Raw genomic sequence first — 22,212 nt, 5'->3', positions numbered from 1 at the left:
GTTTGGAGGGAAAAAAACCCAAAACTTTCAGGGAGCATTTTGGGCTCAAGTGGCCCAGAACAGAATCATCTATGTTTTGTATACTTAAAGGACTAAGGCAAGATGGTGTCATGGAAGGACTTGATTTGAAGTAAGAGGATCCAGGTCATATCCTGGATCTGCTACTTGCAAGTTGTGTGACCCTTGGCCAGACTTAACCTTTCTGGGCCTCAGTTTCCATATTGATGAATGGAGGAGGTTGAACCAGATGGTCACAAAAATCCCTTCCAGCACTATAGCCTATAATCTAATGACTATTGCCAAATGATATCTGAAGTTATAACCTCAAGGCCCTTAATGATCCTCAGTTATCAAAGACTCAATTATGACTGGCATTTCCTCCTGTAGTATAGAAGAGGGTAACATATTAATTAACACTTATTTTCTCTCTTTAAAACAACTCATATTTACATAGTGCTTGAAGGTTAATAAAGCACTCTGAAGAACCCTTTGAGGAAGGTTGTACAAGTATCAGTCCCCCCATTGTTCAGATGTTGAAACTGAGGTTCTCAGGGCTGAAGTGACTTGAACATGGTTGCACTAGCAACCACCAGGGCCTGGACGACTACCAGTGTGACCTTGGACAAGTCCTTCAACCACTATGGGCCTCTGATCCCTCATTTATAAAAGATTGGTGGGGGAGGGGGTTGACTAGGTCCCTTCTATCTCCAAATCTACAAGCTTATGGCTTCTACTGTACTTCTCTTAAAAAGACTGCCAACAACAAAAGCTGCAACCATAAAGTTAACTGTGAGTAAACAAAAAAATAAAGTCAATTAACCAGGATAACCCATTCCCCAAGCATGCTGGGATTATTGTATTAAGACAATGAGAAGGCAATATGCTAAGAGGCTTCTCCATATATGAGTTAGGGCAGCCAGGCCATCTGAGCTGAGCCAAGAAGTTAACTAATTAACTCCCACAAGTGATCTGAACATGACTGCCAAGTTTCAGCTCTGGCTACAGACAGAGCCTAACCTGACACAGCATTCCAGGACAGCCCCATCTGGTTTGCTTACTTGTGGTAAATAGCAGCTCCTGTCAATACCATGGAATAATCATTAGTCCACTTAGACGTATAACCCCACCGTTCTTTAGTGTTATCCCAGAAATGGCTGCGAGCTGGGTACCCTACAATCCTCTCTGGAAAACTCTGCCACACTGTAAAGGCAAAATCCACCTGCAGGCAAAACACAAGCCAAACAAGTAATCAGCAATGTTAACAAGTGTCAACAAAACATTACCTTCCCCGCTAATTCAGAATGCAAAATCCGGGGACTGTTGCAAAACATTAATTCCATGTATTCATCAGTAAATTAAACTGACTACTTGACATTTTGCCCTGTGATTATGCACATTTTAATGTTTTCTGTTAAAGGAAGCTCAGAGCATTGCAGAGCAGAAATAGAAATTCAGACAGGTCCTTGTAGAAATTCCGCCTGCTCAGGGGGAACCACAGTGGTTTGGATTGCCACCCCCCCTCCTTGGAGGCGGACACGACTATCAATTTGCAGGAGGTATATAGGTATTGCTGAATAAATGAAAATAAATTTGCAAACACTGGTGGTTCTGGTTATAACTGTCCAAGTAAAACAGAGTCAATTCAAATAAATGGACTCAAAATAAAATAGATTTTAAAGATGATTTTTTTTTAAAAAGGCAAGTTCTAATATGAGAATTTCTATGTGGATTTGACATAATCAAGAATGATAATTACAGTGTTTACAGCAGGTGGAGGCATAAGAAAGTGAAATTTAGAAAACATATACAGCAAACAAATTTAAACCAATTTACTTTTGTTTTGTTAAAGGAAATGCATTTTTATTATTTCAAAAGTATATAGTAACCTAGTCAATTAGAATTCCTAAGCAGTGGTCCTGCTTCCAAGAATCATTTGTGGCTAGCAAATAAATATTTAAAATCCAGGTTGGTAGGATTTTTTCCCCGGTTCTCAAGTGCTACATTCTATTTTGGATGTTAAAGTGTTCAGAAATCACCTTGCAATGCTGGACATATCCTTGCTTCATGAATAGTGAAAAGCTGTGGATAGAGCCCAGGACCTAGAGTGAGGAAAACTCATCATCCTGAGTTCAAATCCAGTCTCAGGCATCTACTAGCTGCGTGACCCTAAGCAAATCACCTAACCCCATTTGCCTCAGTTTCCTCATCTGTGAAACGAGCTGGAGAAGGAACTAGCAAAGCACTCCAGTATCTTTGCCGAGAAAACCCCAAATGGGGTCACAGAGAATTGGATGACAGCTGAAAAAAACGACTGAACATATATACAGATTTCAATCTACCCCTTTTCAGAATGATTACATATTTCCTAACTAAGAGGTCACACACAAACAAAGAGGTTTTACTGTATGTCTTCAAATAACACACAAAGTAAACTACCTCCTTAATTAGCCGCTAGAAGATTTGTGAATCTTACATCCTGGCCACATAATATTCTGGGGCAGACATCACAGCCTGGCATGGTCTTCTTTTTTCCAGCATTCCCTGTGCCTGCTGGAAGTGTTGTGTCTAGAGAATAGATTTTAATCAATGGATTGAGCCTCAGAAAGAACGGTTCTTTTCGATAGGACTAATCCAATTCTATTATCATCAAAATGATGACTCAAAACTCAAAGATGAGAGCATCTCATTTGTTAATACAAACTAACATTTATTAAGAGCCCACTGGGCAGAGCACTAGGTTTTGGGGAAGAAGCAGTTTAGAAAAGTTTTAGAGGTGAGGAGGGACTGAACCCATGATTTCCCTGGGAAGCTACTGGTAAGGAAAGAACCTCTATCAATGGGAGATAATGTTGTACAATGGAAAATGTGCTGGATCTGAAATCAGAAGACTTAGGTTTGAATCTCAGATGTGTCACATAATCCCTCTAAGACAAGGGGCAAGTCAATTGATCACTCAGATCCTTAGTTTCCTCCTCTGCAAAATGAGGGGGCAGGGCTAGCTGAATTGCTGTCTGAAGTCTCTTTCAGTTCTCAATCTATAATCCAATGATCTTGCAGGTAAGCAGCCTTTTGGTAATTTACAGTATTAAATGAGTGCCTGGGGGCACTGAGAGTTTAAATGATTTGCCAGATCATATCAAAGGCAGTACCTGAAACCAGGTCTTCCTGACGTTTAAAGTCAAGTCTCTATCTACTATGCTATAATGACTCTCCTTAGGAACATCAATCAATCTTATTGGGTAAAAATAGCATTCATATTTAAATATCAATAATTATTCAATTATTATTGCTAACAACAATGATTGCTACTAGTCATAGATGAAGTTTAAAAGCACTTTCATGTCTGTTCTCTCATTGCATCTTCCTAGGAGCCCTCTAAATTAGTCAGGGAGGGCAGCTGTGTTTTACATATGAGGAAACAGATTAAATGATGTGCCTCAAGTAATGGAGACTTCAATGATGGATGCAGCCAAGGACAGAAAAGAGACCATCAATGTGTTCCGGAAATCACATGTCTCTGTAGGGGTAGAATGCTTCAGTAGAAAGAGGGTGCCCCTCAATTGGAGGCTGCCTGAACAAATTACAGTATAGTAATAAAATGGAATCCTATCATGCAGTAAGAAATGATGAAAGGGATGGTTCAGAAAAACGTTGAGAAGACTCAGTTGAAGTAATGCCAAGCAATGTGAGCAAAACTGAGAGTACAATTTATATAATAACAACTACATCATAAAGACATGGACAATGTGGGAATTTGTTTTGCTTGATCATGCATATTTGTTTCAGGGTTTTGTTTTCTTTTAAAAGGGAGTGGGGGGGGAGAGATGTTTTTTAACCGAAAAACATAAAAATTTTAAATGGACAACATACAATCTAGAATAAGACAATCTGGATTTAAGTCCCTCTCCCATTTACTGTTAGTGAGAACTAGAGCAAGTCACTTAAACTTTTTGATCCATACTATCTGTAAAATAAGGGCAATAATACATGTCTACCTAACTCATGAGGTCGTTTTAAGAATCAAAAAGAGATACTGTACATAAAGAATATAGAATAAAGTAGTACAGAATGTTGGTAGTTATTATTATGATGAGATTAGAAAAGAAGATTAAAGTAAGACTGTGGAAGGCATTAAAAACCAAGGTAAGGCATTTGGGATTTATTCCATAACAACAGGGAGCCATTGTAGGTATTTGAACAAGAGATTGGCCTGATCAAAACTGTGCATGAAGAAGATTAATCTGGCAATGGTATGCAGGGGCGACTGGGAGGAGGTAGTCTGGAGGCAGGGGGACTGAGTAGGAGGCCATCATCCTGTACTTTCAGTGAAAAGTCTAATTCTACTGTAATATAACAAGAAAGCTTTATTTGTATAGCTTCTAATAAAATGCTGCTTCCAAGAAAAACAGGGTAATAACAACTACAAATATTTATATGGTGCTCTAAGATTTGTAAAACACTTTCGATACATACATACACACACACACACACACACACACACACACACACACACACACACACACACACATATATATGCGCTGTTCAAGTTGTTTCAGTTAGGACTGACTCTTTGTGACCCCATTTGGGGTTTTCTTGGCAAAGATACTGGAGGGGATTGCCAGTTTCTTCTCCAACTCATTTTACAAATGAAGAAACTGAGATAAAGAGGATTAAGTGATTTACCCAGGATCACATAGCTATTAAGTGTCGGAGGCTGGATTTGAATTCATGAAGATGAGTCTTCCTGACTTCAGCCTGGCACTCTATCCACTTGTCACCTAATGGTGTATGTGTATGTATATGTGTATGTTTATACGGATATGGATGTATATACATATATGTGTGTTGTGTGTATATATACATATATACATACATACTTTCATTTGATCCTCACAACAATCCTGGGAGGCAGGTGCTATTATTATCCCTGCTTTACCGATGAGAAAACTGAGGCTGAGGTTAAGGGGGTCACACAGGGGTAAGTGCACTAAGGAAGATATGAATTCAGGTCTTTCTGACTCCACACCCAACACCCTATCCATTTTTCCCCCTAGGAATCTACAGATTGAGAGGCATCATGGGAATTGCCGGTATCTCTTGGGGGTATTTAAATCACATAGTCACAACCTCCACATTGTTTCTGGTATTTCATATTTAAGTGGCTGTGAGGGCCGAAATTTAATATATGGAGCGTTAATTGGGTGACTCGCTGAAATATTGGGGTCCCAGATTGATGAGGAAATTATATCAGGCTCGTCTTCAGAGAAACATCCTCGACTGTTATTACTTTAAAAAAAAATACTAATTTATGACCCCCAAAGGGAAATATATACATTGGCAAGAACTGGAAAGCCCAATAGGATATTTTTATCACACAGATTTCCTATCATTTCCAAGCTGTTTCATGTAATTTCAAAGCAAGTTAAGAGAAATTCAGATAAAATTGTTATTCTTGTGATTGTTCAGATCCAGTCCAGATCATTAGCACATCAAAGAATCAAAGGTCAGCTTAGGGCCCTTTCTCTTAAAAACTGACATCTGTTTTCTTTAGATCACTCAGAACAACTCAGATTAATGTAAATAACTATAAACCAAGTATGTCTAATGTCCCTTCTAGCATACTATATAAATATCTGTCCTTGTACTAAGGGGAGACATTAAAACAATCTGGAAATCCTTGGGTGAGGGGGAAATAAATCAATATCTAGTCACGTAAAAAAGGGAATATGAAGTGCTCCCCCCCCCCAGAAAAAAAAAAAAAGAAAAAAAGAAAGAAAGAAAGAAAAAGAAAAAAACCCTTTCACTAGATCATTTTAAGCAGCATTACCACTTTGGTTATCAGCAAGAAGAGCAAACCAGCCTGCCAGCCTCTTAAATCTCCATATCATTTTCAACCCACATTGACTTCTAATTACTGCACATACAACAAATGTCCCTCTCAGCATGCGACGCAGTGCTTGGGACCGTTACTCTAAGAATAGAAATTGACACGAAACGTGTATGCATCACAGAGGCAAAAAGTTGTTGCATCATGGGTCACAAAACACCAACCCTAGGAGGGCTGCTTGTGCCCCGGAAGGGTGAATAGGAGGGCTGGGGAGTGGAAAGAAGCAGGTAGGGATCAAATGTTCCTGATCATATTTTAGCAATGGGATTTTCAGCACACTTGTGACACTGCCATGTTCCCAAGTTGCAGCAGTAGCCAAATGGTAATGTGTGCCATACCATACCAGGGGTTCCATACATGCTTTCCTCTTCCAAAATTTAGTTGCCCACTTTACCCATACCCAACACAACTGGCTTCAAGATCTTCCTTCTTCATCTCAGAAACAGCAATATTTTATCAAGATGAAGGAAGTCTCTTCTAGCTTTCCTCTATGAAGTCTGCTCAACTCCATCTTATGAAAATTGGAAGCATCAATTGGGCTGTGAGAAGGAGATGGTGGGTCCCTAAACTCAGTCAATACTGAATCTTATTGAGGAAGAAAAAAAAAAGGCCATCAGAATCCACCGAAGATGACTGGAGAGTGGAGAGTGAATGACAACAAATGCTACTGTTTAGTTAGAAGGGAAAAGCTTAGGAAAGAAGAGGAAAAATGAAGAGAGGGGAAAAGGAGAACCAGGAGCAAAGTCTCTAAGCTTTTTAGCAGCTACCATTAATAATGCATTTCCAATATACTGCATTTTTATATAACTGTCTTTGGTCTCCCCGATGGTTTAAAGAAAGGTTTCAGGGATCAATACTCATCCTAGTTGTAAAAATTGGTTTTCTACAGTATCTATCTTTCTTCTTCTTCTCGCTCTTCCCCCTCATGCTCTCTTTTAGTGCAATCTTATTTTTGGCACAAATACCTGAACATCTGAAAGAGCAGGGATCTCCATCTCAGACTTAAAGTGAAACCATTTGCTCTTGTGTGGGTGAAAGAAAATCAACACTTGTACCAAGGCAGAAATACTGTTTTTAGAACCAGGAATAATGTTCCATAACAGAGACAGCACACACCCGCACATACATTAAGATAATTAGAGAAGGGTGGAACTGTTTTCTCTGGACAGCATGGTTAAAAGATAATGCTAAATAGACCCCTCTAGCACCCCACTCCCCAGCTTGGCCCACCTGCTGACAGCTGTGTCATTTAAAAACAAACAAGGGGAGGGCAGAGAGAAGGGAGGCTGGGCGATGCAAATGAGGAGCCAATTAACAGTGATAACAAAGAGAAAAAGGCCCTCCTTGGGGCAGGTGGTAGCAGGGCCGCTGACAGAAGTATGATATGTTGAAAAATGACACTGTGGGAAATTTCTAAAAAATAAAATTAAATTAAAATTCTCTCCTCTCTTGAGTCAGGAAAAGAATGTGACAGGAAACCCCTGGTGGATCAGTGCAATCACTTGGAAGAGTTTGCTTCTGAATAACTATAATGACCAGTCTTGGCCCTGGAAAACAGAGGATGGGAGATACCTCCCAACTTTTTTTTTTTTTTGGTGGTGGTGGTGGTGTGTGTGTGGGGGGGAATGGGACTGTAGGTGCAGAACCCTGTATACACTGTCAGACAGTCACTTTGTCAACTGGTTTCATTTAACTGCTTTTCTTTGATATAAGGGATGGCTCATGGTGGAGAGTAGGCCTACCTGAAAATGACTGTGAGGTAAAAATCAAAATCATCAAAACACTTTTTAAAGAAAAAGAGATAATGGGCATTACTCACCTCAGTAGTTGAAAGCACAGTGTCTTCATCAAGACTTAGGACTGCGTCTGTGACAATGTTGTCGTAGGGTAGAAAGCGACTGCTCATGACCTATGGGTCGGACAGAGTGAGAAGGGGGTTAAGAGAAAAATCTCAGCTCCACTATCATTGGGGGAGGGGGTAAAAAGAGAAGGACCGCCCCCCCCCACACACACACTTTCATTAGCAGGCCTACGCCTTCATTTTTCCTTTTTTCCCCCCAAAGGCACATCATAACGTTTGTATCTGTTAAAGAGCAATTCTCAGCACAACACTGGAGAGCTGTCATTTTTCATCAGTGTGGCAGTCAGTTTATGCCTTGTACCACAGGAATTGGAGAATCTTCAAATCTCAGAGTTGGAAGAGACCTTAGAGGTGAATTTGGAGTCAATCGTCCTCTCCTAAATACGCTGCCTGTTTATGAATCTCACGCTAGTTCCACTGCTACCCACTTGGAACATATTCTTAGGAATCAAATTAAACAAACAAAACATCTCCTAGCTTCCTTTAGGGCAACAGCTCTGTATCCTTTGATCAAAGGAGGAGAGATAAAAGTAGCTGGTCTTGAAACCTCACTATAGTTGGGGACTCTTGTAGCAGGGCAGCTTCAAAGTCCAATATGGTGGGAAATGGAAGCAAAGGAAAGAGCAAGAGAGATTGAGAAAGATCGAGAGAGAACGAGAGTGACAACCTCTGATGAAGATAATGAGTTCCTATAATCTACTGAAGAGTAATGGACCCATCTCAGCCAACCTAAAAGCAGACCAGGTTGTACTTAAAACTAGACTAAAGGCTAGTCAGCCTACCAGGATCATCTAAGAAGCAGTTTTCTACTCGATGACTCCCCTTGGCAGGGCTTATGACATTAAAGAATAGAAAGAATCCACCAGAACCTATTCCCCGTGAGCTCAAGGGATGTGTCTGCAGCTTTCACAGCTCCAGAGGCTGTTCTTGCACATTGGTCAGCTGGATCAAGTGCTCTGTTTTTGATTTTTGGTCCCTTTGCCCCCCAGCTTTCAAAATGAAATAAAAAGAGATCCCCGTTACTACATATGCAATGGTCCGAAATTACAGGCCTGGAGCATTTCTCCTGATCCTGTTTACATGTCCAGTGACTAAGGCAGAAACCATTAGCTGCCAGCTTAGTAGTACTCTGATCTTTCCCTTGTTAAGCCTACGGGGGAAAACTGAAAAGACAAGACCCATAAATTCAAAATAGGATTTTGCAGCCAAAGCTGCCTACACATCAATTCTGAATTCAAGGCCAGGCATTCATGTTGTAGAACGGGAAAGAGGGAGGGGGCATGATCTCTCTCTTGTCTGACCTAGTGCTGGTTTCAGAGGATGCAGTTTCCTTTCTTTTCTTAGCTTTGTCAACAGAGGGCACTATTAGCTGCCCCAACGTCTCCCACCTTACAGCTGCACAGGTAACAGTTAAGCTCCTTCTAAAGGCTCTGGCACCAAGACCTTCCCAAAAGGTGAACTGGAAGGAGTCAGTGAGTCAGACAACAAAGCTTTACTAAGCACTTGCTATTTGCTGGGCACTGTGGTAAACATAGGGAATACAAAAGCATGTATACATATCAGTACAAGGTAGGGGCCACGGAAGAGTCCACACCAACTGGAAGATGAAGAGATTACTTTAGCTGGAGGCAGAGGAATGAATGGAAAAGTGAGGATTTGGGACAGGCTTATTCTTTAGCCAGGACTTAAAGAAAAAGAAGGACCTAAGCAAGTGGAGATAAGGACAAAATACATTCCAGTCATTGGGATTCATCGGTGAGAATGTAGGAAGATAGTGTAATAATCACAGGCATACAACAGTGCACAGGGTGCTGGACTTGGTGTTCAAATCCTGTCACTTAATCTTGGAGACTCAGTTTCCTCATCTGTAAAATGAGGGAGTTGTCTTCAATGACCTCTAAGGTCCAGGTTTAAATTTATGATTCTATGAGGCTGAGATCAGGAAAGAGCTATAAAGGGTGCTTTGTCTGGAACAGTTTGATAGATTTAGAACCAAGAGGAACCTTATCTAGTCCAAGCAGATCTTTTTTCCAGATGAGGAATCAAGGCTAAAGACTGATCAAGATGGTGTATGGGAAGAAGTAATGTGAATGAAGACTGGAAAAATCTGTAGAAGATTAAATGCTGTCCTTTGAACTTTGAATTGTATCCTACAGAAACACATAGAGCCTTGTACCTGGAATAACATGATAAGACATGTGCATTGGAAAGATAACGTTGGCAGCAGAATGAAGGCTGGATTAGAGAGAGAGAAGAGGCTGGAGGCAGGAAGACTAGCTAGGAGGCTATTACAATAGTCAAAGTTATGATGAAAGACTAGATGAAGGCAATGAAAGACTAGATGAAGTTGGAAGTAACCAGAGTGAAGAGAAGGGGGCTGGTGGGAAAGACACTGGAAGTGGAAGTGGCAACCACGGGACTTGGGGGGTGAGGGAGAAGAAGAATCAAAGGTGATTGAGACTTCAAGAATGGGTGACTTGCTGGAAATAGGGAAGGTGGGACAAAGGATACATAGAGAGAAAATGATGAGTTTGGTTCTAAACATGGTGAATTTGAGGTAGATCAAGGTGCACATGTCCAAAGACAGGTAAAGGTAAAACTAATGACAACTGTGTTTCCAATACATTTTACATACATTATCAACTCTAGGCTTCACAACAATCTGGTGAAGCAGACATTGAATTTTCCCCATTTTATGGATCAGGAAACTGAGGTTCAGAGAATCCAAGTGATTTGCCCATAGGAATGCAGTTAGTAAGTTTGATGCAGGATTTGAAATTAAGTCTTTCTGCTTGCAGGTTCAGAATCATATCCATGATATAGTAAAGCCTATTAATATAGGGAGGAGTCCAGGGAAGAAACTGGGCTTGAATATAGTAATAGAGTTATTACTAGAGTCCACTGAGTGGACAAGGGGTACAAGGCATTTTTCAACAAGTGGTCATACAACAGTGAGGTCAGCACAACACTAGATATTTTCAAAAGCTTCTACTTGAATTGCCTTAGGAATATTCTGAAGATCACCTGGCAAGATAAGGCACAGAACACAGAGGCCCTCTCTTGGGCTGAACTGCCAAGTATTCAAACTTTACTGCAGAGAGCTCAGCTCTGATGGGATGGCCACACCATTCAAATGCCAAATCCACGTTTGCCTAAAAGACTATTTTACGGACAACTCACACATGACAAGAGTTCACACTGAGGTTAGAAGAAATGAAAGACCTATATATTCTATGGGTCTCTCTGAAGAACTTTTGTTTTATCAATTCAGAGACATGGGAGACACTGGCAGAGGACCATCCAACATGGCGTGCCCACTTCAAAGAAGGTGCTGTGCTCCATGAACAAAGCAGAATTGCAGTAGCTCAGAAGAAACACGAGATGCACAGATTTAGAGACATCTCTACCCCAAATGTTTATTTGGACTATTTGTGCCCGACCTGTGGTAGAGCCTTCTGAACTTGTATTGGTTTGATCAGCAACAGGCAGACCCACTGTACACTGACCCCAATATCACTATGTCATTTTGGTCCTCTTTGAGTAGAAGGACAACAATCACCATGTGGTTCATATTCAGTCAAAAAATCATGAGGGAGGGGGCAGCTAGGTGGCACAGTGGATAAAGCACTAGCCTTGGATTCAGGAGGACCTGAGTTCAAATCCAGCCTCAGACACTTGACACTTACTAGCTGTGTGACCCTGGGCAAGTCACTTAACCCTCATTGTCCTGCAAAAAATAAAATCAAAAAAAAAAAATCATGACGGCCTGAGGTAGAGAATTGGGAAGAAGGCATAAATGAAACTCTTAAACCAACAGAAGTAGTAAATCCCATTTTGATGTTTGACCTGAACCAATCTCATGAATCCACGATCAAGAAGCCTGTAAATTCATGAAACATACCTCTCTTTTTTTGCCCCAGAGGTCGGGGACTACCAGGGCAGATTGTTGTATTCATGGTCCCAAAAGGTCACATTTACTCAACTCTTTGGGTTACTAAGGAGGATTCTATTCCTGGGGCGGTAATGAGGGGAGGAGGAGTGCCGCCAAGCCACTCCAGAACTGACAATGGTGTAAAAAGAAAAGGCATCAAAACAAAACCTGTAGTGCTGACTGATGGTCACTCCGGGTGAATGGTAAAACTGACCAACGTTGATAGGACTAATTAAGAAGAGAGGGCTTAGTCACACAGCAGCCACAGAGCAAGGAGACACGGAAAGCAAAAAGCCAAGCAGAAATTCCGAGGTGCAAAGATGGCATGAGCTCACCCTAAGCAGCACCCCGCCCCCCTTCTTCCTGAAGGCCACCTACCTTGCTTTCCCCTTCAATGACGATGACAGGCACGGGAGTGGCTGGCCAGCGGTGTTTGGCCGGTAGGGGTTTGTCACAATTCCAAAGAACTATAATCTGAAATGGAGAGAGTGGTTCATTAGATGTTGTGATAAAAACCAGCACTTACGCAGGCTTAGGACACAAAGCCTCATTTTGCTTACAGAGGGAGACAATTAAGTCTGGAGATTTCTACACAAAGCAGAATGAGAGCCTTTACCATTGGCTTTAAAGAAGGGGCAGATAATCCACAAACCCTTTGGCATCTTGCCATTTCAAGAGCAAGAGAGAATGGAAAGAAACGGTTTATCTTCTTCTAGAAAAGGTGTCTATTCAGGTCATAATGCAGGGGAGGGGAAGGAGAAGGAGAGGCTGTGATTTCACAGTAGCTGGTTCTAGATAAGTCACTTTTTTAGTGCAGCTAGGTGGCGCTGTGGATAGAATGGCAGGGCTGAATTTAGGAAAAAAAACCCCAAGCTCCAGTTTCTAGCCTCAGATCCTGGGCAAGTAGCTTCATTCCGCTAAGTACTTCAGTTTCCTCACCTGTAAAATGGGAATGGTGTGAGGATAAAGCAAGATAATATCTGTAGAGTGCTTTGCAAACCCTGAGGCACTATAGAAAGGCTAGCTCTTATGTGAAATAGGCACTATTATTAGTTCTATTTTACGAATTGTTTACAGAAGCTCCACTAAAAATCTGATGTTGTTGCCTTACTGTGGTGTGGAGGTAACCCTGGCTTCTTGCCCCCGGTAGGCAGGTCTTAATGGTGCAGACTCAATGGCAGGCTGTATGTGCTTTGAGGACCAGATTAGTAAACTTCATCAAGGAATACCCCCCACACACACACACCCCAATCAAGGTTGGGTTGAAGGGGATGAACTCTCCAAGACCACATACTAAATCACAGATACGGAGATTGCATCTCACATGGGTAAATGGTCAACTCATGCCTATGAGCTCAGAGACGTATCATTTTGTAGATGAGAGAACTGAGGCTCATTCAGCATGGGTTAATGAAAAGAATGCTAGATGGGGAGTCAGCAGACCCAGGTTTGGGCCTTGTCTCTAGCACCTATTAGTTTATTAGAAGTGACTGAGTGACAAACCACTTTACTAATCTGAGCCTAGTTTCCTCATCTGTAAAATGGAGCTAATAATATTTGCACTGCCCACCTCCTTGGGTTGTTAAGGAAAATACTTGGTCAGAATTTAAAAGTAAGGGGCAGGGGCAGCTAGGTGGCACAGTGGATAGAGCACTGGCCCTGGAGTCAGGAGTACCTGAGTTCAAATCTGGCCTCAGACACTTAACACTTACTAGCTGTGTGACCCTGGGCAAGTCACTTAACCCCAATTGCCTCACTAAAAAAAAAAAAAAAGAATAAGAGTAATATGACCAAATCACCTATGTGTAAGAAAGATAGATTATCATGGCATCAGAATTAAAAAGTACTATATAAATGTAAGCTGTTAGTATTATTATTATGCAGTAACTTTGCCCAAGGCCATATTACTAGGAAGTACCAAAGCCGGGACTCAGTCCCAGTCATTTTGATTCCAAGTCTACAGCTCTGTCCATTTTAGTATCTGGCTACCTAATGCTTCATGTTTAGGACAATTGGCTATTTGGTCAACTGTATAAACATTGATTTAGGGCCTTCTAGGTTTAAGGAAGTGTGCTAGAAACTCACAAGATTACTAGCAGTCACTATTGCTAGTAAAGGAAATCAGGTCAGCAGCAACTTCCTCATGATGTCTGGTGTCCCATGCTATCTGAGAACCTCAATTCCTCCCACTGCTGTTTCTGTGTTTGCTACCTAACCATTTAAAGACACCACCATTCTTCTCATCTTTGGTGTGTCTCCCCGTAGAGTTCCGCCTCACCCTCCCAACAACACATGCCAGACTTCCCAGGTATCATCAGAGACCTCAGAGGGATATCAAATCAAATAAAGAGCCTGAAAGGAGAAGGCAATTAACAAGGCATGAAGAAGATCTGTTTTGGGAAGGAGTGTGATAGGGGGTGGGGTCGTCTTTTTGGAAAGGAAGAGACTTTTTTTAAAAAAGCCAGATGCTGTTTAGCAAATGTTCCCACTCACCTGGGCACAGTACTGAGACTTGGCTGCAGCAACTAGGAGTTTCAACACTGGCTGAGATTGAGAGACCAAGGGGGTCACTGCATGGATGACTGCAGTAAATTTGGAAGGGGGCTTTAAACCTGAAATGAAAATCACAGAGCTACTGAACAAAGCACTCAAAAATCATAGAAAATTATCCTGCCCTTCTCCCAATCTCCCCATGGATCCATTCTAGCAAACTGTCCCTTTGGGTATATATCTCCTTTGACTCCTTTGTCTCACCCGGGCAAAGTTGTTCATTAACCAGGAAATGGCTGGGGTTTTTGTTTGTTTGATTTTTGGTTACTCTACCCTCCTTACACTATACCTTTCCATCAACTTGGTAGAAACTAGCTTTCTTTCCCTGTTCCTGTTCTCAGGAATCCAACACCATTTCCCATATAAAAACCTATTCTCAGAAAAGGATATAGTTTAGACCTCAGTGTGAATTTAAATAATTGTTCTTCCTCTTTCAGGATTATCTGAAGAAACTTTCTAATCATGGAATGGAAGGTGACTTTCTTGGCTTCCTTTAAGTTGGGAAATTTTTCCCAACACCTCTTAACATTCCTAATGCCTTATCTGTTAATTATTTCCTGTTTCTCTTGTATATAGCTTTTGATGATTTCCTGTTTAATCTTGTATATAGTTTGTATAGCTTATTGTCTCCCCCATTAGATTGTAAGCTCCTTAAGGGCAGGGACTATCTTTTATTTCTATTCCCCGCCCCCAAGTAGTTAGCACACCTTCAGACACATAGTAGGTACTTAAAAAAACTGCTTACAGACCCACTTGACTATGCTAGGGGGCTGGGAATACACAAACAAGAAAACTAGATGATTGCTAAGTGCAAGGAATTTGCATTCTGATAGGAGAAAATAACACATTAAAGAGGAGCTGGAAAGTGGAGAGGCAGGGAGAGAGTACTGCCACAGGGCAACAAAAGTAACTATAAAACAATTGTATAAATTATATTTTCTATTTATTTTGCTAAAACAACTAATCCCTCTTGTGAATATATGTAGTAGTAGTAGTAGTAGTAGTAGTAGTAGTAGTAGTAGTAGTAGTAGTAGTAGTAGTGGTAGTAGCAGTAGTAGTATTAATATGGCACTTTAAGGTTTTCAAAGGTTTTTGGTGTTGTTTTGGTTTGGTTTTGGTTTGGTTTTTTGCAGAGCAGGGAGGGTTAAGTGACTTGCCCAGGGTCACACAGCTAGTCAAGTGTCAAGTGTCAAGTGTCTGAGGCCAGATTTGAATTCAGGTCCTGCTAAATCCAGGGCCAGTGTTTTATCTACTTTGCCACCTAGCTGTCCCCGAAGTTCTTTAAATGTGTTATCTCATTTGATCCTTACAACAACTAAGGGAGGGAGATATCCCCATTTAACAGATGAGGAAACTGAGGAGAGCAGAAATGACTTGCCCAGGGTCACAGAGCTACTAAGCATTTGAAGCAGGATTTACACTCAGATCTTCCTGGTCCAACACTGTATCCATTGTGCCACCTAGACATCCTGACTGTTTTCATTAAATCAAGGGTTAATATTCTCATCCTATTTTCCTAAATGGCTTTTTCCTAAATTTCTATCTCATTATATTATTATATTCTTACTAAACATGTAAGGTATAAAGGCAGATATAAGGAATGCATATAACCCAATGCACAGGTCATCTTGACTAAATCACTTTCCAAGGAGGAAGTTACCTGAGTGGTTCTAAGAGAAAGGGGGGGGGGGAGAGGGGGAGGGGGAGGGGGAGGGAGAGAGGGAGAGGGAAAGGGAGAGGGAAGGAGGGAGGGAGGGAGGGAGGGAGAAGGGAAGGGAAGGGAAGGGAAGGAGGAAGAAGCACATAAGGAGAGATGCAGGAAGAAAGGTAGGGAGAGAGGGACAAGAAGAAGGGAACAGAGGGAAGGGGAGAAAGACAGAGGGTAAAGAAAGAAAGAGTGAGAGAGGGACAAGAAGAAAAGAAGCAGAGACAGACAAACAAGAACAGAGAAAGAGACAGAGACAGAGACAGAGAAGCTATTTCCAAGGGATTTGCTCAGACTCCAGGCCTCCAAGGAAACTCTGTCCCAGGCCATAGGATGCCTCTTGTGCACGGCCCCTTCACTCAGCCAATTCACCTTGACCTCCATTATCACTTTATGCTCCAATCTACCTTCCCTTTTAGCACTTCTCCAAGTGAGAGCTCTTCCTAAGCCCACTCTTCTTTAGTACAGGTGTCATGGGAACAAAGGGATTATGGAATAAAAAAACAACAAAACAAAACCACAGTCCTACATTGCTATCACAAGTGACTGTCACAAATGAACAGTTATTGCAGTGTCAGAGTCAAGCTTATTTATTCATCTGAGTGAATCTCATTTCACAGGATTGGAGTTTTAGAGCTAAAAGGGCCTTTAGAGGCCACTGAGTCCAACCCTCTCATTTTCTAGATGAGGAAACTGAGGCATCAAGAGATGAAGTAACTAGTAGAGAGTCACACAGCTAGTAAGTGTCCGAAGGAAGATTTGAACCCAGGTCTGATCCCAAGTCCGGTGCCTTAGAGATGCTCTCACCCAACTCTTCTTCACGATTTGGTTCGATACTGCCGAAACCATCCCCACACACCCATTCCCAGAAAGAAATGCACCACCATTGGATGTTAGTTGTGAAAGGAATTGCAGCATAACTCACTTACCTAGATTAGCATAGTAGTAAGGGAAATCTCCCAGATACGATGAATACTGTGGCAGTACAAACAGCCCTCCAGGATGCTTGTTCCATATTAAGCTGTTACGTGATATGTGCTTGAATATTCTGTCCTGAATAATCTGTGAAACAAAAAGCAGAACCCATGGTTTTAAAAAAAAAAAGGGACACTGACCATATACTAGATTAAACATAACACCAAACTATGGCCACAATCTTCCAAATAATGGCTTTAAACAATAAGAGGCCCAACATACCTTTAAACATTTAGCATAATATAAAATAACAGGAAAAAAATCATAGAATTAAAAAGTTAATAAATGCAACCTTCTCATTTTTTTCCATGACAAAATTGAGACCAAGATGGGGAAAAGATTTGCCCATGGTCATTTAAGTATTAAACTAGGATTCAAATTCAAGTTTTTGATCCTATTCTGACTTCACATCTGGTCTTTGTGCTAATTATAGACACATTTCTAATCCAAGGACTGGACTCAGTTGGGCACCTCCTCACCTAAGCACAGAATCATAGGGTTGGAAGAGATTTCAGAGACCATCTAGGACCACTTATTATTTTAGAGCTAAAGAAAACAGAGGGGCAGCTAGGTGGCACAATGGATAAAACACTAGCCATGGATTCAGGAGGACCTGAGTTCAAATCCAACCTCAGACACTTGACACTTCCTAGCTGTGTGACCCTGGGCAAGTCACTTAACCCTCATTGCCAAGAAAGAAAGGAGGGAAGGAAGGAAAGAAAAGAAAACTGAGACCAGAGAAGGGAGGGTCTTGTTAAAAGTGTAAGAGCCAGCACTAGAATCCAGTTCTGTATTCCAACCCAGTGAACAATGTAACTTCACCAGCCTTTTTTCCCCCCTGGAAGATTAAGTTCAAATCCATAGTGTGTACCGGAGAGGTAAAGGGTTGAAGATGTATAATGATTGTCATCCACATTGATAATCACAAAGACTGAAGGACACCTGAATGGTTTGTTACTTCTGTTGCTGTTTACATTGAGGGAGATCTAATAACAATGCATTTATAAATCACTTTATTATCCTTTTGGATCCTTACTACAATCCTGTGAGGTAGGTACTTTATTATCCCTTTTCCACAGATTAAGTAATTTGAGTCTGAAAGAGGTTAAGTTTCACAAACCTAGTTAAGTGTCTGAGGCTGCATCTGAACTCAGGTCTTCTAGACTGAGTCTAGCATCCTATCCATTTTACTACATTGCTCCCTCTGTTCTAGTTAACAGACAAGCCTTTCTGGTTAACAAAAATTCCTTTTACTTTCAAATAACTTCTAAAATTAATTGTCTGCTCTTTTGGCTTAATAAAGGATACTCATCACAAATTAATCTTTCTTCCACGCCTGACCGGACACCTCAACATAAGGAAGGGCAACGCCTACAGCAAAGTGCTACAAAGGACCATGTCAAAGCACACATGGCTACAAGGCATAGAGGGGGCTAAATGAATATTGAGCTCAGGACATATACTAGAAGCAACTTCTCTTTTTGCCCATTTAATGACAAACCTGGAAATCTGGCTGTTCACCTTCCAATTTCCTGTCTCAGGCAGGTATAGACAAAGGTTTTAGTTCAGAGGGGTGTTGATTGTGAGAAGGGAGGCATCATTTTCTTAGAATACCTCCTCTCATTCTAAGAAAACAATGAGCCTGGGGTGTGAAGACTAACATTCAAGCTATTTCATTAGGTTTTCTGGACATTGAGACCTTGCAGATCATTAGATTCTACATTTAGAGTCAAATGTTTTTCATTTAAAATTGTTTATCAGCCGTAAGCCTACTTAGTTCATTCTGAGGTCTCTGCTCCTTGACTTTCCAACTTTTATAATTATATCATTTACACAGTAAGGCATTTGGAAAATAATTAACTTAATGCCTCACAGCTTCAGCAATCTGTACTTTGTTTTTAGGCGGGAAAGCAAACTTAAAATGAATCTTTGTAGTTTCAGACATAAATTGTTTTATCTTTCAAGGTCCTGTTTAATGCAATGTGATTTAAAGTATGTTGTTCAGTCGTTCAGTCTCATCTGACTCTTCATGACCGTGGACCTGATCATGTCAATACTATTCATGGGCTTTTTTTAGCAAAGATACTGGAGTGGTTTGTCATTTTCTTCTCTAGTAGATTAAGGCAAACAGATCAAGTCACTTTTCAGGGTCACACAGTTAGTAAATGTCTGAGGCCACATTTGAACTCTGGTCTTTCTGACTCTAGGCCCAGTGAGCCATTTGACTGCTTCTTCCACTGTAAACTGTCATCATTTTCCAAGGCTACTAATGCCCTGACTCATTTCCCCATGTTAACTGGTCCCATGATAAAGTGAGCTTCAATTATCTTAATAAATGAATTGAATTCACCAAGCATTTTAAAGCCCCTACTACATACAAAGCACTACACTGGGCACTTGGGTAAGCAAAGACACAAATGACAGGGACAAGTCCCTGACCTCAAAGGACTGGCAGTCAACTTTAGGGAAAATCTCCTACAAAAATCCTCCTGTTTTTACATTTATTGATAGAGAAAAGGGAAGTCCACATGAATAGCAAGATGACTTTATTTAAGTTGGATGGTGTTGTATCTCACCCTTTTCTTGGACTAGTTGGCTAAATCCATGTATTTGGATAAACATTCCAAATTTCGTGGAAATTTGAAGTTACAACAAGTTACATCTAGATACTTATCTTTTATAAGAAACAAGGTCTCTTCAGAGACCTTAGTTAATCCTGTGGCTTGCTCTTTAATTACAACAGACATATATTGGCAAAGGGTGGGGTTTTAAGTTACTAGCTGTTCTGTTTATCTACTTAATCGATTCTTTTTATTGCAATTATACATCCCAAACCCCAAGAGATTCCACTATGCACTTTTATGATGTCAATCTGTGTCCTTGACTCCACTTCTCCCCAAATTCCCTTATCTAGGGGCATGTAGTCACTCACAGAAATTCTGAACAAAGAGCCACAGTGAATTATCATTTGCAGAAAATACAAATGACACAAAATCCAGAGATGTCACAAAGGAGAAGTCATTCACATAGACTTTCTGGGTGGCACAGATCTCACTGTTCCAGATGGCATTCGTAATTACATATCAGGGTTGTTATCTCTCAGGCTTCAAGGACCAAACAAACTAGATATTCTTCACAAAGATGAGCAAACATTTTATGCTCTCATCATGGAATCTTGGAAAAGAAGACTATAATATGATGAAGACAGCACAAGGTTAACTGGTCAGCTGATAAATATTTTGAAGCTCCTACCCGGGGCTACGGTCACACAGAAAAGCAAGTATGATCCCTGCTCCCAAGGAGTTCATGTTCTAATGGAATAGAGTGGACAAAGGACTTGGGGTGAGAAAGATCATGTCTCAGACACTTGGTGGTTGTATGACCCTGGGCAAATCATTTAACCACTGTGTACCTTAGTTTCCTCATCTGTCAAATGAGGCAGTTGAACTCTGCCTCCAGAGTTCCCTTACAGCAATGAATCTATGATCCTATGAATAGCACAAGTCAGATGGATAGTAACATTAGATTTTTCAATTGTTTCGATTGTTTTTCATTTGTGCCCATGTCCATGCCCATGTGCATGTACACACACTTTCCTTGGGCCTGGGATAATTTTTGCCCATAAAAAAATACACATGGCATTTTTTTTCCTTTATGGTCCCAAGAGACTCTGCTAACGATGATGCCAATTTCTTATTTATGTGCCTGTATATGACTTGGAAGACTCAGGTGTTTCCAAATAAAATATAAGTTCCTTGTGGGAACAAACTATATTGTCCTTTCCTTTTCTCTTTCCTTTCTCTTGGCACCTAGCATAGCATCTTGCTCATGGTAAATAGAAAATTAATGATGTTTGGATTAGGCTGTGAAAAAAGCTAGATTTGAAGTCAGAGAACCTGTATTCAAATCCTCTCTGCTGTATATGGCAAGACCTTAGGCAAATCAATTCACCTTTCCGGGCCTCAGTTCCCATATTCCGTAAAACGAGGGGATTAGATTAGATGGCTTCTGAAGCTGCTTCACACATGAAATCCACAATCATGAAACTAACAGTCCCCTCTATCTTCTCTGTCCCCACATTCTATTCTTTAAATAACAGACAAATCCTACAGAAGAGAGGATGGTGTCATTTGGTATGCCCCTAACTCAGTCATCTGACCAACACAATGTTGAGTTTCACACACACTGGGCCACCATATGTCAGCTTACTCCATGCCAGTGCAATCTGCCACTCTTGTATCTACATCACACTGAATGAGAATTTTTAAAAATACCATTGTGTGAATATTAGGCAACAGTAACAGCAGATACCAGAGCACACTGTGTTTAACGTCCCATGCCTGAAGAATGTTTGGATGCCAGGAGGAAAAAAAAGGCAACCTTCCTGCATTAAGGTCCAACTAAGAACGTGCCTCACTAGGCACTTCTAAATAACATTAACACATATCCTCAATGTTACCCATTTCGTACCTAATTGCGATTCATTGGTTCACATCTTGGTTTCAGATAAGCATTTTTTTTTTCAATTCTGCCTTACAATCATCTCCATTAAGTATTGTATAATTTGGCCATCCACCCTCTCTGTTCAAGAGTAGTTCAGCAAAACTTGAACCTAACAAAGTGAGCTCTGAAGGAATGACTTTAAGAGATTTCACTGTAATTAGAAATATTCCTTCAGAAATTATCATTAAGGGGCAACTAGGTGGCACAGTGGATAAAACACCAGCCCTGGATTTAGGAGGACCTGAGTTCAAACCTGGCTTCAGACACTTGACACTTACTAGCTGTGTGACTCTGGGCAAGTCGCTTAACCCTCACTGCCCAGAAAAAACAAAACAAAACAAAAACAAAAAAGAAATTAACATTAAATAACACACGTGGGAGTTCCAGTCATTAATCAGTGTGAAAGTTGATCTAATGGGTACAAACAGTTGGCACCAGGGCAGCTGTCTTGGCTGCAAAGGATTCATAAAAAAACTTTGAGGTAGGAGTGGTCAGAGGGGCCCTCTAGTAACCAGGTTCTCTATTAATTCAAAAGACTATCCTGGAGAATGTCCACATCCCTGTTGCCCAAATGCCTGGGGGACCTGTGAACCTCCTTTTCTCTAGCTTAAAGTAGAGAAACACGAAGCAAGAGAGGAGATTCCATATCTCAGGACCACTAACGGTCAGGTCAATAAGTCTAGGGCTATGGAATTTTGGGGCCCAGGTATATGGGACAAGTTTCCAATTGCCCACTTTTGGTTCCTCAAACTCTAGCTCTGGTGATGTATACTCCTCAAGCCTCAAAGACTCCCCCAGGT

At 40.9% G+C, this 22,212-nt stretch overlaps 1 protein-coding gene across 1 annotated transcript in view; it reads right to left on the bottom strand.

Moving 5' to 3' along the window:
* EXT1 (exostosin glycosyltransferase 1) overlaps positions 1–22,212 on the bottom strand; it is a 362,793-nt gene that overhangs the window by 11,634 nt on the left and 328,947 nt on the right. Inside the window, exons 5-9 of the mRNA XM_044004472.1 lie at positions 16,864–16,996; positions 14,173–14,291; positions 12,058–12,153; positions 7,707–7,796; positions 1,059–1,219 (exon numbers count right to left, since the gene is read on the bottom strand). Coding sequence (XP_043860407.1) covers positions 1,059–1,219; positions 7,707–7,796; positions 12,058–12,153; positions 14,173–14,291; positions 16,864–16,996 — 599 coding nt within the window. The remainder of the gene's footprint in view (positions 1–1,058; positions 1,220–7,706; positions 7,797–12,057; positions 12,154–14,172; positions 14,292–16,863; positions 16,997–22,212) is intronic.

The sequence above is a fragment of the Dromiciops gliroides genome, chromosome 1 (assembly GCF_019393635.1).
Source record: "Dromiciops gliroides isolate mDroGli1 chromosome 1, mDroGli1.pri, whole genome shotgun sequence".
NCBI classification, from domain to species: domain Eukaryota; kingdom Metazoa; phylum Chordata; class Mammalia; order Microbiotheria; family Microbiotheriidae; genus Dromiciops; species Dromiciops gliroides.
This window is presented reverse-complemented; position numbering and strand designations above follow the sequence as displayed.